At 35.1% G+C, this 14317-nt stretch overlaps 1 protein-coding gene across 1 annotated transcript in view; it reads right to left on the reverse strand.

The window, feature by feature from the left end:
• The window catches only part of Nup62cl (nucleoporin 62 C-terminal like), a 64941-nt gene that overhangs the window by 16249 nt on the left and 34375 nt on the right, over window positions 1-14317 (reverse strand). The window contains exons 4-8 of the mRNA XM_055618376.1: window positions 9538-9685; window positions 9263-9312; window positions 8997-9128; window positions 6466-6577; window positions 3180-3246 (exon numbers count right to left, since the gene is read on the reverse strand). Of these exons, the coding sequence (XP_055474351.1) occupies window positions 3180-3246; window positions 6466-6577; window positions 8997-9128; window positions 9263-9312; window positions 9538-9685 (509 nt within the window). The remainder of the gene's footprint in view (window positions 1-3179; window positions 3247-6465; window positions 6578-8996; window positions 9129-9262; window positions 9313-9537; window positions 9686-14317) is intronic.

Raw genomic sequence — 14317 nt, forward strand, 5'->3', positions numbered from 1 at the left:
ATATATATATATATATATATATATATATATATATATATATATATATACACACATTTAATTTGAGACTTATGGTTGCAAATATATGACTATCATGGTGGAGAGCATGGCAGCAGGCAAGCAGGCATTGCATGGCACTGGAATAGTAGCTGAGACCACACATCTCAGTTTACAAGCATGAGACAGAGAGAGTTAGTTAGCTGGGAATGGCCTGGGCTTTTAAAACCCCAAATCCCATCCCCAGTGACACACCTCCTCCAACAAAGGCACACCTACTCCAATAAGACCACACCTCCTAATTCTTCCCAAACAGTTCCCCCAACTGGGGTCCAAGAATTCAGCCTATGGAGACCATTATCATTCAAACCACCACAGTATGCTTCTCCCTATTTTAACAAATTCATGTGCAAACAGTATAGAACTTAACTTCCTGTCAATGATTCTAAACACAGTTTAGGAAGGGGCAGGGCATTTCTTCCTCTAATACAGGGAAAAGCAGGTAACAATGAATGATAATATTGCTATATTTCTAAAGAGAAAAACACAATAGAGATTCACTCTATTTGCTGTCGATAGGAATACAGGAAGAAAAAAATGTATTATTTTAAGGCTATGTCTTGAAAAGTTGTAATTGGTTGCTTAACTAAATTCTGTGTTCTTTTTTCCTGATATACCATCATCTACCTACATTTAGTAAAAGTTTATAAAATGACTGGACCTATTTTTAATGTTTTTACTAGTTCTTTCAGAATTCATGTTTTGATTATATTAATCCTCTCTCCTCCAATTCATCCCAGACCTTTCCCTACACATACAACTTAGTGCCTTTTATTACCATCAAGACCAATTTGTACTATTCAAATATTCTTGAATGAGTGGCCTTCCAACGGACCACAGTCAACTTTGCAGGAGCTGCACTCTTAGAGAAAAGTAACTCTCCTCTCCCAGTAGCTAAAAACAGCCCAAAGCTCTATGGCTGAGTAGCAATTTGTGTTCCACTCCCCTTCCCATGTTCTTTCCTGTCTGTTTTTGTTGTTGTTAATATTATTTTGTTTTCTTTTCCTCGAGATAGGGCTTTTATGTGTAGCCCTGGCTGTCCTGGACTCGCTTTTGTAGACCAGGTTGGCCTCAAACTCACAGAGATCTGCCTGCCTCTTCCTCTCCAAGTGCTGGGATTAAAGACATGTGCCACCATGCCCTGCTGCCTATTGTTTTTATCTGCAGGAAAGTTCAGAGAAGTATAAAACTGATATATTTGTATGCCATTCATCTATATATGAGTTCATTCTTTTGCCATAAGTTCCTCTATATTTTCTAGGAAAATATTTTCTTACACAGTGATGATCATCGCACCCAGGAAAGTAAACACATTTTATTTAGTCTATATACCATTTAAACTCCTTAATTATTTGAAAAAAATGTCTGTTTTAGTTCTTGTAGTGTATTTAATCAATAACACTGACTTAATCACCATGTCTCTTTTAATCTATGATTATTTCCTTCAGTTTTTACTTTTCATGATTATTTTGAATAGTCCAAAACAATGATATTTCAGGATGTATACACACAGATTATATGATTTTGCTCTTAGTTTCAGGTGAAAATTTTTCATAATAATACTATTTACATAAGTCAAGTATATACTTATCATGAATGTCAAATCATGAGGCATACTAATCACCTTATCCATTATTTGTCAGGTCCAGTTTGATTACTTCATGAAAGTGATATCTGTCGGATAGCTCTTATAAAGCCTGTCTTCTCTTTTGTAATTATTAATCAATACATGAGTGATACATGGAGTGATTTTAGTACATAAATATCTCATTCCTCAGTCATCTTAAACTTTATAGCTTTTGCCATTTATTGATGTCCTTGCCTGAATCAGCTACTAAACACAAATGCGAAATTGTAATTTCTCCATTGACTTAAACAACTAAAATGTTGTTTCACGGTATGCAAATTGTGCCTCAATAAGACTTTTTATAAAGTTAACAGATTAACCTGCAGTCTTTATTTGGTTCATTTCCTGCTACCATATTTTTCTGCCAAGAAATGACTATTAGTTGAAAGATTTTATAAACGAGGCAAGGTATTCAGGATGAACGTAAACATATTCCATGGAAAACTTGTAATTAGAGTTTCTTAAATTTGTCACCTTCTATAATTATTTGTTGGCATAGTTCTGCAAAAGTTTCCCTCCCCTTCTCATTCCTCACTCTCCTTTAGAAGTATAGTTGTGAGCTTATGAGGTTTTGCCTTTAAAATATTATAATCTATTACTGTTATTATTATGTTCAAAGCATCCTAACATAGTAGTGGAAGTCACACAAAGCAATGTTATGTTCTGATAGAGCATCATTAGTATTATAACAATGTTTTCTTTCTTGTATCTCCCACAGTCCTCCTGCACTCCTCTCCTTCAGCCCTGAGATCAATGTCCTCCAAGAAGAATCGCTTTCTTATAATGGGATTCTTTGTAGAAACCAAAATCTTGGTGCTAGATATGTATTTCTAAGCCTAAAACAAAGAAATCCAAACCCGAACCACTGAGAAAGTTTACTCATATTTGCATTTTTGTCCACCTAATGAGAACGCACTACCAAGAACACTGTGCTCTGGGATGCTGGAGATAGCTCAGTTGGTTAAGCACTTGCTGCCACTAAGCTTCAGGCTCAAAGACTTGGTAAAAAAAATAAAAAGGCAGAGAGGCAGGTACCCATCATTGACTTGCCTAGTCCTTGTAGGAATGCATACTTGTGACAAAAATACACACAAACACATACACATGCATACCCTTACACATAAAACACTCAAAAAAAGAATGTTGCATTCAATGATATCTACAATGAGTTAGTATATTACAAATTGCACTGATTTTTTCGTGGGAGAGGGCTTTAGTATTTGTCTTTCTTTCCATTTTGGGATCCAATTATGAGTATTTGAAATGTTTATGTTTTACCAAGATCAAAACTGCATACAAATGATAAATTTAAAATGTCTGCTTCTATTTGTACCTTACCTCTGATCCAGTCACTGTTTTCATTAATTTCCAGTTAAATTTTAGAATTTCTCCAGAGCTCATATGGGCATGAGATGCACAAACTTTCAGCTGATCTCTGAAATCAATGTGGTCATAGAGAGCACATATCTACAACATGATGTACAAAACAAACTCCTACCTGAATTCTGACTGATCCAGTAGAGAGACTCCATATGAGCATTCAGAATTTTGGAGATCTGTTGAAGCTGAAAATACATCCAAGACTTTTAGATTATGATCATTGTAATGTAGTAAACAAAAAAAAGGAAGAATGTAGAAAAAAGAAAGAAACAAACAAGCAAACACAAGAAATTGAAAATAGGAAGCAACATTTAATTTTGTTCTGGTAAGTGGTGCACTAACAAAAAACTACATATTAATGGTGCTTTGTCATTTCATACTTACACACTAATTACTTTTATGCATTATTTCAGTCTATTCATTTTGTAACTGTCAGGAATTAGATTCCTATAAATTAAAAAAACCTGACAGGCACAATATAAAAATAAAGGACATTAAGAGATGCTTCAAAAAAACCCAAATTAATATATCACATAAAGTTAAGAATATCAAATTGTCAATCAAATCAGCAATTTTAAAGACAGTGGATTGTTAGGTAGTTCAGATTGGCCAGGAAGTTAACCATGTACCCTAGGCCATTCCTCAGCATCCCGAGTGTTGTACCAGCATGCATGGCTCCTCAAATTCATTATTTTAAAAATAATAACATTCAATAGTCAAGTACAGGTTGATTATGCCTTACCTAAAATGTTTGGAACAGAATTGTCTCATATTTTCTTTTCAAATTTTTGGAACATTACATTATATATAATGAAATATCCCGGAGATGGGAAACAAGCCTAAACATGGAATTTATATGTTATACATATCTTGTTTATATAGCCTGAAGGTAATGTTATATAATATTTGTATTATACGTGCAGGTTTGTGTTTGTGTAGGCTTGCTAGCTCATTTGTTTCTCCTGTGCTACACAAGACTATGACCACTGAGCTACACTCCAAGTCCAGCTATGCCCATGTTTTTTGAGTATGACCCATTTCATGATTATGGACTTTTCCACTTGTGTATCATTTCAGCTTTAAAATATGTTCTAGATTTTTGAGCATTTAGAATTTCAATATTTCAGATTAGGAACACTCAATTTGCAAGTAGGAAAAATCAGCACGTTAATACACACTCAAAGTAATATAAATTGGCCCAAATTTCTGAATGTAAATTTTGATGGCATGTATCAATAGTTTTAAAATATTTATACTATAATTTTTCTCAGTATATGCTACTTCCAGGAGCCTACCCAAATCTAAATATAACTGGTCATTACAAGGCTACATTAGAGTTTGCATCAAATTTGGAAATAATATTTCACTAATAAAAATGTGAAACTCAACTCTAGTGAAATATCTGGGCACCACTAAAACACACATTGTCAAAGAATGTTTAAAATTTTCAGAGAGGAACATGAAAACTGAAGGTAAAATGAATATAGGTATGTTTCTGATTTTGCTTAAATAGAAGAACATATTTGTGCCAGCACTGTAAAAAGACTAGAAGAAATACATCAATACAGAAGGAAGGAGATGGTAATTTGATGTTTTAATTTTTTATGGATTTTATAAAAATATAACTGGATAACTGAACAGAATATGTTCAATAAAAATATAAGTATTATGTGGTCTCTCCCATTCACCCCAACACACACACACACACACACACACACACACACACACACACACACACACATACACACACGAGTAATAAAAGATTAAATCCCAGCACTATGAATGCTGGAACACATAGCTTCTACTGTGATTCCATGATATATAGCACACAGTAACAGAGTTTGTGATGATCGTAATATGTAGGAACACTGTCATTGAGTGGGTGTGTTTTTTCCTGCTTTCTGTCCAATGATTTTTTTTTTTTTTGCTATCTGAAAAGAGGGATTATTTCTTTCTTCCTTCATCCTGCTATCACACAATAAGTACCCTTAACTTACTCATCTTAAACATCTCAATTATCCTTACCAGGAAAAATGGAAACAAAAGAATATTTATTAGTAAAACAAATACAAAACTACTTGCTAGACTATTAACTAGTAGAACAAAATAGTCACGGGACAAATTTAGAAAATGAGAAAGATAGGATTTTACTAACTCTGTTCACAACACTTCTCATATTAATTCATTCCAGGTCTAAACATCAGTTCTGCACTATGCCTATCTGCTTGTATTTATCTATGCATTGGAAACCTATCACAACAAACCATTTTTTAATTTTGGAATTACATTCAAAATCTAATAGAAATGTGCTTTGTGGGCTCATGATCATCTTGGGAACGCAGGGCAGATGGTAGCATTGGTAATTCCAGACTAATTTATATTTGTCACTGTTCAATTATATATTGATGCTACATAGAGAACAGCACTATTATATGGCTGAAAGGGACCCAAGGAGATTATGTGACAAACAAAGTACTAAGAGTTTCTCAACTATAACTGGCCATCTTATCGTAATTAAAAAAGTCGATAATAATATGTATGCACAGAAAGAACTGTCTGCATCCAACTGGACAAAGAGAATAATCACCACTTCTGTATATGTTATTCATTCTCATCTACCCAGATCCTAGCCTCACTCCTACTTATAATTAACGAGAGAAAGCACAATAGAAGCTCCTACAATGGGGGATTCCTCTTAGCATTAGTTATATTGAGTGAGAGTGGGGAAAGAGGACAATAGGAAAAGATAGAGGAAATAAGCTCTTTATAATTAGAGTATAAAAAATGAAAGAGAAACACTCCTTTCTTACTGGCAAATTGATTCACAGAATCTCAAATCTGACAGGATCCTCAGCCATACATTCCCATAATAGAATGTATTTGCTTTATGAACTAAATAGTACTCTGTGAGGCAGTTAGAAACATGATGACAATATTTAACAAAAAGTTTCTATAGGAAAATGCTAAGTCTTAATAGTTAAGTCACTATATTTTAAAGATATAAATTGAAGAGTACCTAAATATGTCTAGCAGAAATAGACCTATCTACTCATATTTATTCAAGTATGCAAATAATTATATGTTATGAAAAATTAGTAAGTGGGAAAAGGGTACCAGGATACATTTAATTATGCAGAAAGTAAATCCTGAATAACATTGAAAGACTCACTTATTTTACCCTCTGGGAATAACCACAAAAACCTCACAACTGTAAATATTTATTAAATGTTTACTGTCCCACTAATCATGCCTAAGAGCTTGGTATCTCTAGAGAGCAGATAAGGAGTACTCTGGAAGACAGGCAAATGTGACTAATTAGAAGACCTATAGAGGGGTAATTTCATATGAAATCTTTCAATTTCATATGAAATCTTAACACTAAATCAAAAGAGCAGGGACCATACCTGTTCATCAATGTTAGCAGGACGTGCAAGCGAATTCAGGTAAACAATAATGTCCCTGAGATCTTGAGACATTTTTTTCAGCTCAGCATCTATATGCTCTGCTAATTTGTAACTGCAAAGGCAAATGACAGAAATATTTTCTCACTTCTGTTACTGACATACAGAGATATAATTGTCAACAGGATTTGTCTCAGTTCCCCTACATTCACATTGGTTCCTAGTTTTAATCAATAACATATAGTCTCATGAATTCAATGTTTGTAAACTTATTACCACCAGAACCTAAGAATGTAAAGGCAAAGGTTATTTAGCCTCTGGCTAAATTTCTGATGAATGTTACTGCAAAGGAACCCTTTTGGGGAAACAAAAAAATGCATTGGACATTTGAATAGATAAAAGACCAGTGTTGAGCAATATTCAATAAAGGTTGAGATTTCTTCAATGATAGAGAATACATAAAATTTCATAGTAAAACCTTACATGATATAGCAACAAATGATTATTTTCCATTTTTCTTTCTTCCTTTTTCTTTCTTCCTTTTTCTTTCTTCCTTTTTCTTTCTTTCTTTCTTTCTTTCTTTCTTTCTTTCTTTCTTTCTTTCTTTCTTTCTTTCTTTCTTTCTTTCTTTCTTTCTGTTTGCTTTTTTGGGACAAGGTTTCTCTGTGTAACAGCTCTGGTTGTCCTGGAACTCTCTTGTAGACCAGGTTGGCCTCAAAAGCACAGAGAGCCACCTGCCTCTGCCTCCCAAGTGCTGTGATTAGAGGCCAGCACCACCATGCCCAGATAACAAAGGGTATTTTGAGAAATGAGCTTTTCAACAATAAAAGGTAGATATATCTAAGTTTACGACAAATGGATCAATGGCCTAAATGGAGGAGGGACGGAGAAAGACTGATTTGGTCGAATGATTTCTCAACTCTATTATCTATAAAATTAAAAGACTCAATTAGATTTCTTGGTAACTATATTGGTTGGCTAAACAGATGAAAATTCCAGTGAAAGTATTAATGCAATATAAATCTGACCACAAAAGTACAATTGGAAAGCAATTGGTGCTTCTAATGTTTTATTCCCCAATCTACAGTTAGCTTATCCTAAAAATGTGTTTTAAAAAGAAAACAAAATTATAGAATAAAAGTTGAGCATGGTGTCTCATACCTATAATCACAGCACTTGCAAAGTATAGATAGGAAGGTCAAGCTTGTCAGTCAGCCTTAGCTGTTACACAGTTTCTACTAGATGAGACCTTCTCTTAAAAACAGCAATAAAAATAGAGTATATATCAGGCATGGTGGAGCATACCTACAATCCCAGCACTCAAGAGCTGGAGACAGGTATATGGATCTCTATGAGTTCAAGACAGCCTTGTCTACGTAGAGAGTCCTAGGCCAACTTGGTCTATATAGGAAGTTCCAAGCCACCCATGGATACATAGTCAGACCCTTCCTCAAACAAGGAAACAAATGTGTGTGTGTGTGTGATTGTGTGTATGTGTGTGCATTTCATAGAAACAATGCCATAGAATAGAGCAAAGAAATCAGAAAAAAAGAAAAGAGAAAGAAAAAAAGACTGAAATATAGAAGTAGAAATAAAATGGAGGTCAGCACAGATTAGCTGTGCTTATCCACATTTAAAATTCCTACAAAAAAAATGTTAACTTGCAAGGCTTACAAAAAAAAAATAAGTTCAGTGGCAGAGCACTTGCAAAAGCTCAGCTGGGCACTATGATGTGTGCCTGCATTTCCTGCTACTCACAATGTGAGTGACAGAATCACTTTAACCCAGGAGTTTGACATAAACCTGGGAAAACCAGTAGGAACCTGTCTTAGAAACCAAGAAAGAAAAAAACTAAAATATAAAAGACCCATCTCAATTCACTAACAAGCCACTGATAAAATGAGTCCAATTAAGTCTCAATTTAGATTATGTGGTATATTCACACAAAATCTCTTTAGGCTTTCTAAACTGGCCTGATTATCAAATCTCAGGTCCAGGGACAGTTACTATGGAAACGCTGACAATGAACAGATACAAGGTAAAAACTGAACAGTACATAAATAAAACATACCTAGCCAGAAACACTGAAAAAAATCATTCCATTTTTTAAGACCATAGTTCATCCTTATATTAACAGTCTGTCTTTGAAATAGTAAGAAATGTATGACTAAAACAACTGTATGAATATTAGGTTTAAGATGTGTCATTATGAGAACAGAAATATTCCACAATGCTGTGATATCACACATAAGCTTTTTATTTCTAATCTAAGAACACATTTGACAAATATAAAGTTTATAGTAGACAAACATGAGCTTGATATTAATAAGAGTGAATGAAATGCTATAAAACAAAGCTACCAGAATGATTTCTTCATTTCCAAGTATCCATTAAAAATAAACATGGAACAGTCCAACAAGCTGATAAATACCAACTAGAAGAACTTGCCCTTTTCTACCAATATTTATTTTCTGCTTTGTAATTCAATTTCTCCCTCCTCTGCCCAATTCTTCAATCTTTATTTAGTTACTTACATTATCTCATACTCTTTATCTATAAACACATTTAAAGGCCCATTCTGTTCCTTCAAAAACTCCTCTAAAGGAATCAACAGATGTTCTAGTTCCTTCTGCTGTGTCAGGATACAATTCAATTCGTGTTCCAGCCTGAATAAAACAAGTCAACAGAAGGGCTGATGAAAGCAATTTTGGGTAACAAATTAAATGTCAATAAACAGCAAGGGAAAAAAAACAGCACAAAAGTATCTTGAATATTTGAGCCAAAGAAGTCAAGGTTCTACCTCTTCTGGTCCAGTTTCACTTTTTCCACTTCGTTATACAAAATGGCAATCTTTAAAGAGAAATAGGAACAAAATGATGTTGATACTCAGAGTTTCTCAATGATTTGGGAAAAATATACATTTTCTCAAACATGCCTCTTCCTAATTCAGGAAAATGTTTTTAAGCTATTCTTCAATATTGCCACAGGAAACTAACCACAAAACGAAAGTCTATACTCTCGTTTATCTGAAAATACTTGTGTAATACAGGAAGATTAATGAGAATGTCTTCCTACCTCATCACCATAATCAATGAATGTATTATTCCAAGCACTGTATTTGTTTTCCTGATGAAGAAAACTTCCTTGTTCTTGTGGGTGAAGATTCCAGTTGTTCTCCATACTATCCAGATGTCCATATGTCATTACAGGAGTTACTATTGAGCTAAAAACATAAACAGATGATCATATTTATTAAAGTATAATCATATTTAAAATAAAAAACACAGGAAGACTAGGGGTGAAAAGCTTTTGGGGAAATTCTCAAATTTGCTTTCCAGCAAAATCAAAATAAGTAAAGATGATTTTTAAACATCCACTTAAATTCTTTGAAAGTTATCCTAAGAAAATAGAGTAAATTAATACTTCTTAAGATGTCTACTAAATCAAAGTATAAACAGTTAAGTCTGGGCCACAACTCACTTCCACTCTTTCTGTTATGTCAGCACAGCATGATGGAAGCTCCAGAAATTAGTCATCTTAGTAAAAGTGTGCTTCTGAATACTAGTCACAAATGACAGGAATCCCTTACCAACAAGGAACTGTTGTACAGCACTCCAACTCCTCTGCCAATTGTATTTAAAGACTAATCTTCGATCTTGTGATCAAGGAAGCTCAGCCACACTGTGACTCTAGCAGGGGTAGTATCAGTGGATCTCAATGGGAAGGTAAAAGGTAATACCTTCCTGGTAGAAGTAGGTAGCATTCTAATTTCCTACTGGGATACTAATGGGGACATATAATGGCAGACTGAAGTTAAATCCTCTCTCAAAAGCAACATGATTTTTTAAATTAAATTTTAAATTTTACATTAATTACATTTTATCTGCTTTGTATCCCAGCTGTAACCCCCTGCCTCATTCCCTCTCAATTCCCTTCTTCCTCCCTCATATCCTCCCACTCCCCTCTCCAAGTCCACTGAAAGGGAAGGTCCTCCTCCCCTTCCATCTGACCCTAGCTTATCAGGTCTCATCAGGACTGGCTGCAGTGTCTTCCTCTGTGGCCTGGCAAGGCTGCTCCTCCCTCAGGAGGGTGGTCAAAAAGCCAGCCACTGAGTTCATGTTAGAGACAGTCCCTCTTCCCCTTACTAGGGAACCCACTTGGATACTGAGTTGCCATGGGTTACATCTGAGCAGGGGTTCTAGTTTATATCCATGAATGTACCTTGGTTGGAGTATCAGTCTCAAAAAATACATCTGAACCCAGATATTTTGGTTCTGTTGCTCTCCTTGTGGAGCTCCTGTGTTCTCTGGGTCTTACTAACTCCCCCTTCTTTCATATGATTCCCTGTACTCTGCCCAAAGTTTGGTTATGAGTCTCAGCAACTGCTTTGATACCCTCCTGGGTAGAGTCTTTCAGAGGCCCTCTGTGGTAGGCTCCTGTCCTGTTTCTTGTTTTCTCTTTCTTCCAATGTTCATCCTGTTTGTCTTTCCAAGTAAGGACTGGTCATCTTACCCAGGATCCTCCTTCTTGTTTAGCTTCTTGAGGTATATGGATTTTAGTATGTTTATCCTTTCTTATAGGTCTAGTATCCACTTATAAGTGAGTATATGCCATGTGTGTCTTTCTGCTGCTGGGATACCTCACTCAGAATGATCTTTTCTAGATCCCACCATTTGCCTGCAAATTGCATGATTTCCTTGTTTTTAATTGCTGAGTAGTATTCCATTGTATAAATGTACAACAATTTCTGTATCCATTCCTCAGTTGAGGGACATCTGGGTTGTTTCCAGGTTTTGGCTATTACTAATAAAGCTGCTACGAACATGGTTGAACAAATGTCCTTGTTGTGTACTTAAGCATATTTTGGATATATGCTTAGGAGTGGTATAGCTGGATCTCGAGGAAGCACTATTACTAATTGCCTGAGAAAGCGCCAGATTAATTTCCAAAGTTGTTGTATAAGTTTACATTCCCACCAGCAGTAAAGGAGGGTTGCCCTTTCTCCACATCCTCTCCAGCATGTATTGTCACTGACAACTTCCTGAACAGAACAACAACAGCACAGGCTCTGAGATCAACAATCAATAAGTGGGACCTCATGAAACTGAAAAGCTACTGTAAAGCAAAGGACACTGTCGTCAGAACAAAATGTCAGCCTACAGACTGGGAAAGGATCTTCATTTACCCTATATCTGACAGAGGGGTAATATACAGAATATATAAAAAACTAAAGAAGTTAAAAAGGAACAAATCAAGTAATTCAATTAAAAAATGAGGTACAGAGCTAAACAGAGAATTCTCTGTAGAGGAATATAGAATGGCAGAGAAACACTTAAAGAAATGTTCAAAGTCCTTAGTCATCAGGGAGGTGCAAATCAAAATGACCCTGAGATTTCACCTTACACCCCAAAGCAACATGATTTAAAGAGAATGAGTTAGGCAGGATTAACTGTTAGACCTCTCCATTTGCTCTGGCATCACAGAGACCCAATAGAGAATCTAACCTCTAAATCTAAACACTCTAAGACAAGTTCAGACTGGTAAGGATTCTCATTACCTTCACCCTGGATTTCAACAAGACTTGGTGGAGAGTTTAGCCTCCACACTGACTGGTAAAACCAAAAGTGGTGGCTGATCAAAGAAGGCCTATCCTTTTCTCCCATGAACCTTGTATCAGCAAAGTGCAGTAGAAGGCCAAGCTGACATGTCAATAGAGTATCAATGAGGTCAAATACGGTTGTATGAGGTAGAGTAGTTGACATACTGCAATCCACTGTTACCAAGATCCAAGTAGTTGAAATTTTGCCCATAGCTATATCAATTAAGTATTGAGTCAGCTCATCACTTGCGTCGTCATCTAGAGCTCCTGGCCACATCTGCAAGCTGGGCTCAAATTTCTATAAGAGTTAGTGAAGTGGTATGATGCAATGCCCCACTGTCATAGGGAGTGAGTAAGCAGAGCTAAGACTGTTGAACATCCACACCACCCATGTGCACTGAGGCAGTATGACTCAGTGCTCAATTTTGTTGGGGTGCTGAGGGCAAGATACAGTGAGAAGCTAAACATAAAAACACACCCACTCTCTGTACTCAATCTCAACAAAAGACTATCTAATGAAAAGAAAGAAGATATAAATAGGATCCAAACACTCTGAACATAATAGAAAAATGTCCATGACACAATAAAAATCAATATCATATCAAGAACTAGGAAAATCACCACTTGAAAGAGAAAAAAGCTAGCTAGCATCACAGATAAAAACATTAAGAGGTATCAGATTTTGGGAACTGTCTGAAAAGAATTTTGAAGCAGCCACTAAAAATGTCTGAAGAGGGCAATTTTTAATCCTCTTGAAATTAAAACAAAAACCAAAGTAATAGGGATTATAAAAAGGAAGCAGAAAATATACAACTGAAAATAAAATAACTGAAAAAACAAGCCCACTTGAAAGGCTTGACTCTAGAGTGGAGCGTGCAGAAAACAGTCAATAAATGTAATGGCAGGTAATTAAAATTTACAGAACAACAAAGAAAAAACAGAGGCAAATGAAAAAAAGGCTCAAGGACATAAGAGAACAATAATAAAAGAAATCAAAGTATATGCAACAGAAGTTCCAGAAAAAGAGAATGGATCTGAAAAAATGTCAATATGAATAGATTGTTTTAAGTTATACATGCATAACTTAATATCCACAGCCACCAGTAAAAAACACCATATATACAACAAGGTGAAACTCCGTGAAAATTTCCAGCAATCATGGGAAGATTAAAAACAAGGAGAAATGGAATGTAAATTAAAATCAAACAACCAAAGAGCATAGCCAAGCTTTGATAGTCAATATCTGCTTTACATATAAATGTTCTAACTTTAGCAAATATAAGACAGTGGTTGACATGATTGATATTGTGGTTTTAAAATATCCAACAATATATGGCATACAAGAAATCACTATAGCTAGGTGTGGTGGTACACGTCTTCAATCCCAACACTCTGGGAAACAGAGGCAAGTAGATCTCTGTGAGTTCAGGGCCAGCCTGGTCTACAAAGTGAGACCAGGACAGCCAGGGCTACACAGAGAAACCCTGTCTTGAAAAACTGCTCCCCAAAATTTAAAAAGCAGAAAAAAGAAAATCATTCCAAGGATATGGATAGGTTAAAGGTAAAAGAACTGAAGATGTAGAACTAGTTTTCATATTTTTTTAAAAAAAGATGATGTTCTTATCGAATAGGATAGATTACAGAATAACAAAAATTACCATATTCAGAATAAAGGGGAACTACAGAATAGTAAAGAAATCGAGGATCAAGGAGAGCTGCCAATCTAAATGTATATGCAACCTAACAATAAAGCCTCAAGATACATGAGAAAAAGATAAATATAATATAGATCATGAAAACAGAAGACAGAACTATTTAGGGGACAGGAAGGGACCACTAACAAGAAATGAATGTGGGAAGTATGGAAGAGGAGCAGGTTGGCCAATAAAAGCAAATTATAATGATATATATGTATGGAAATGTCATAGTTATGCCCATTTCTTTGTGCAGTAATAAAGAGTAAATAAAAATAACTATAAATATCACTCCAAATTTATCAATAGAAAAACTGATAAAGCTAAAGAGACAAAAATAAGACAAATATGTAATTATTTGGTTGAGAACTTCAAAAAAAGCTACAGTCCACAATGGAAGGAATTAGACTGAAATATGGCAAAACTCCAAAATCTGAAAATACAGTAACAATCTAAGAGACATATATAGAACATTACACTCAATAAAAGAAAACAGAATATTTAGGTTTCCATGGAACATTTTGCAAGATGGATCATTCCTCACATACAGGAAAAAAGACTG

The sequence above is a fragment of the Psammomys obesus genome, unplaced genomic scaffold (assembly GCF_907164565.1).
Source record: "Psammomys obesus unplaced genomic scaffold, mPsaObe1.curated_primary_1811, whole genome shotgun sequence".
NCBI lineage: Eukaryota > Metazoa > Chordata > Mammalia > Rodentia > Muridae > Psammomys > Psammomys obesus.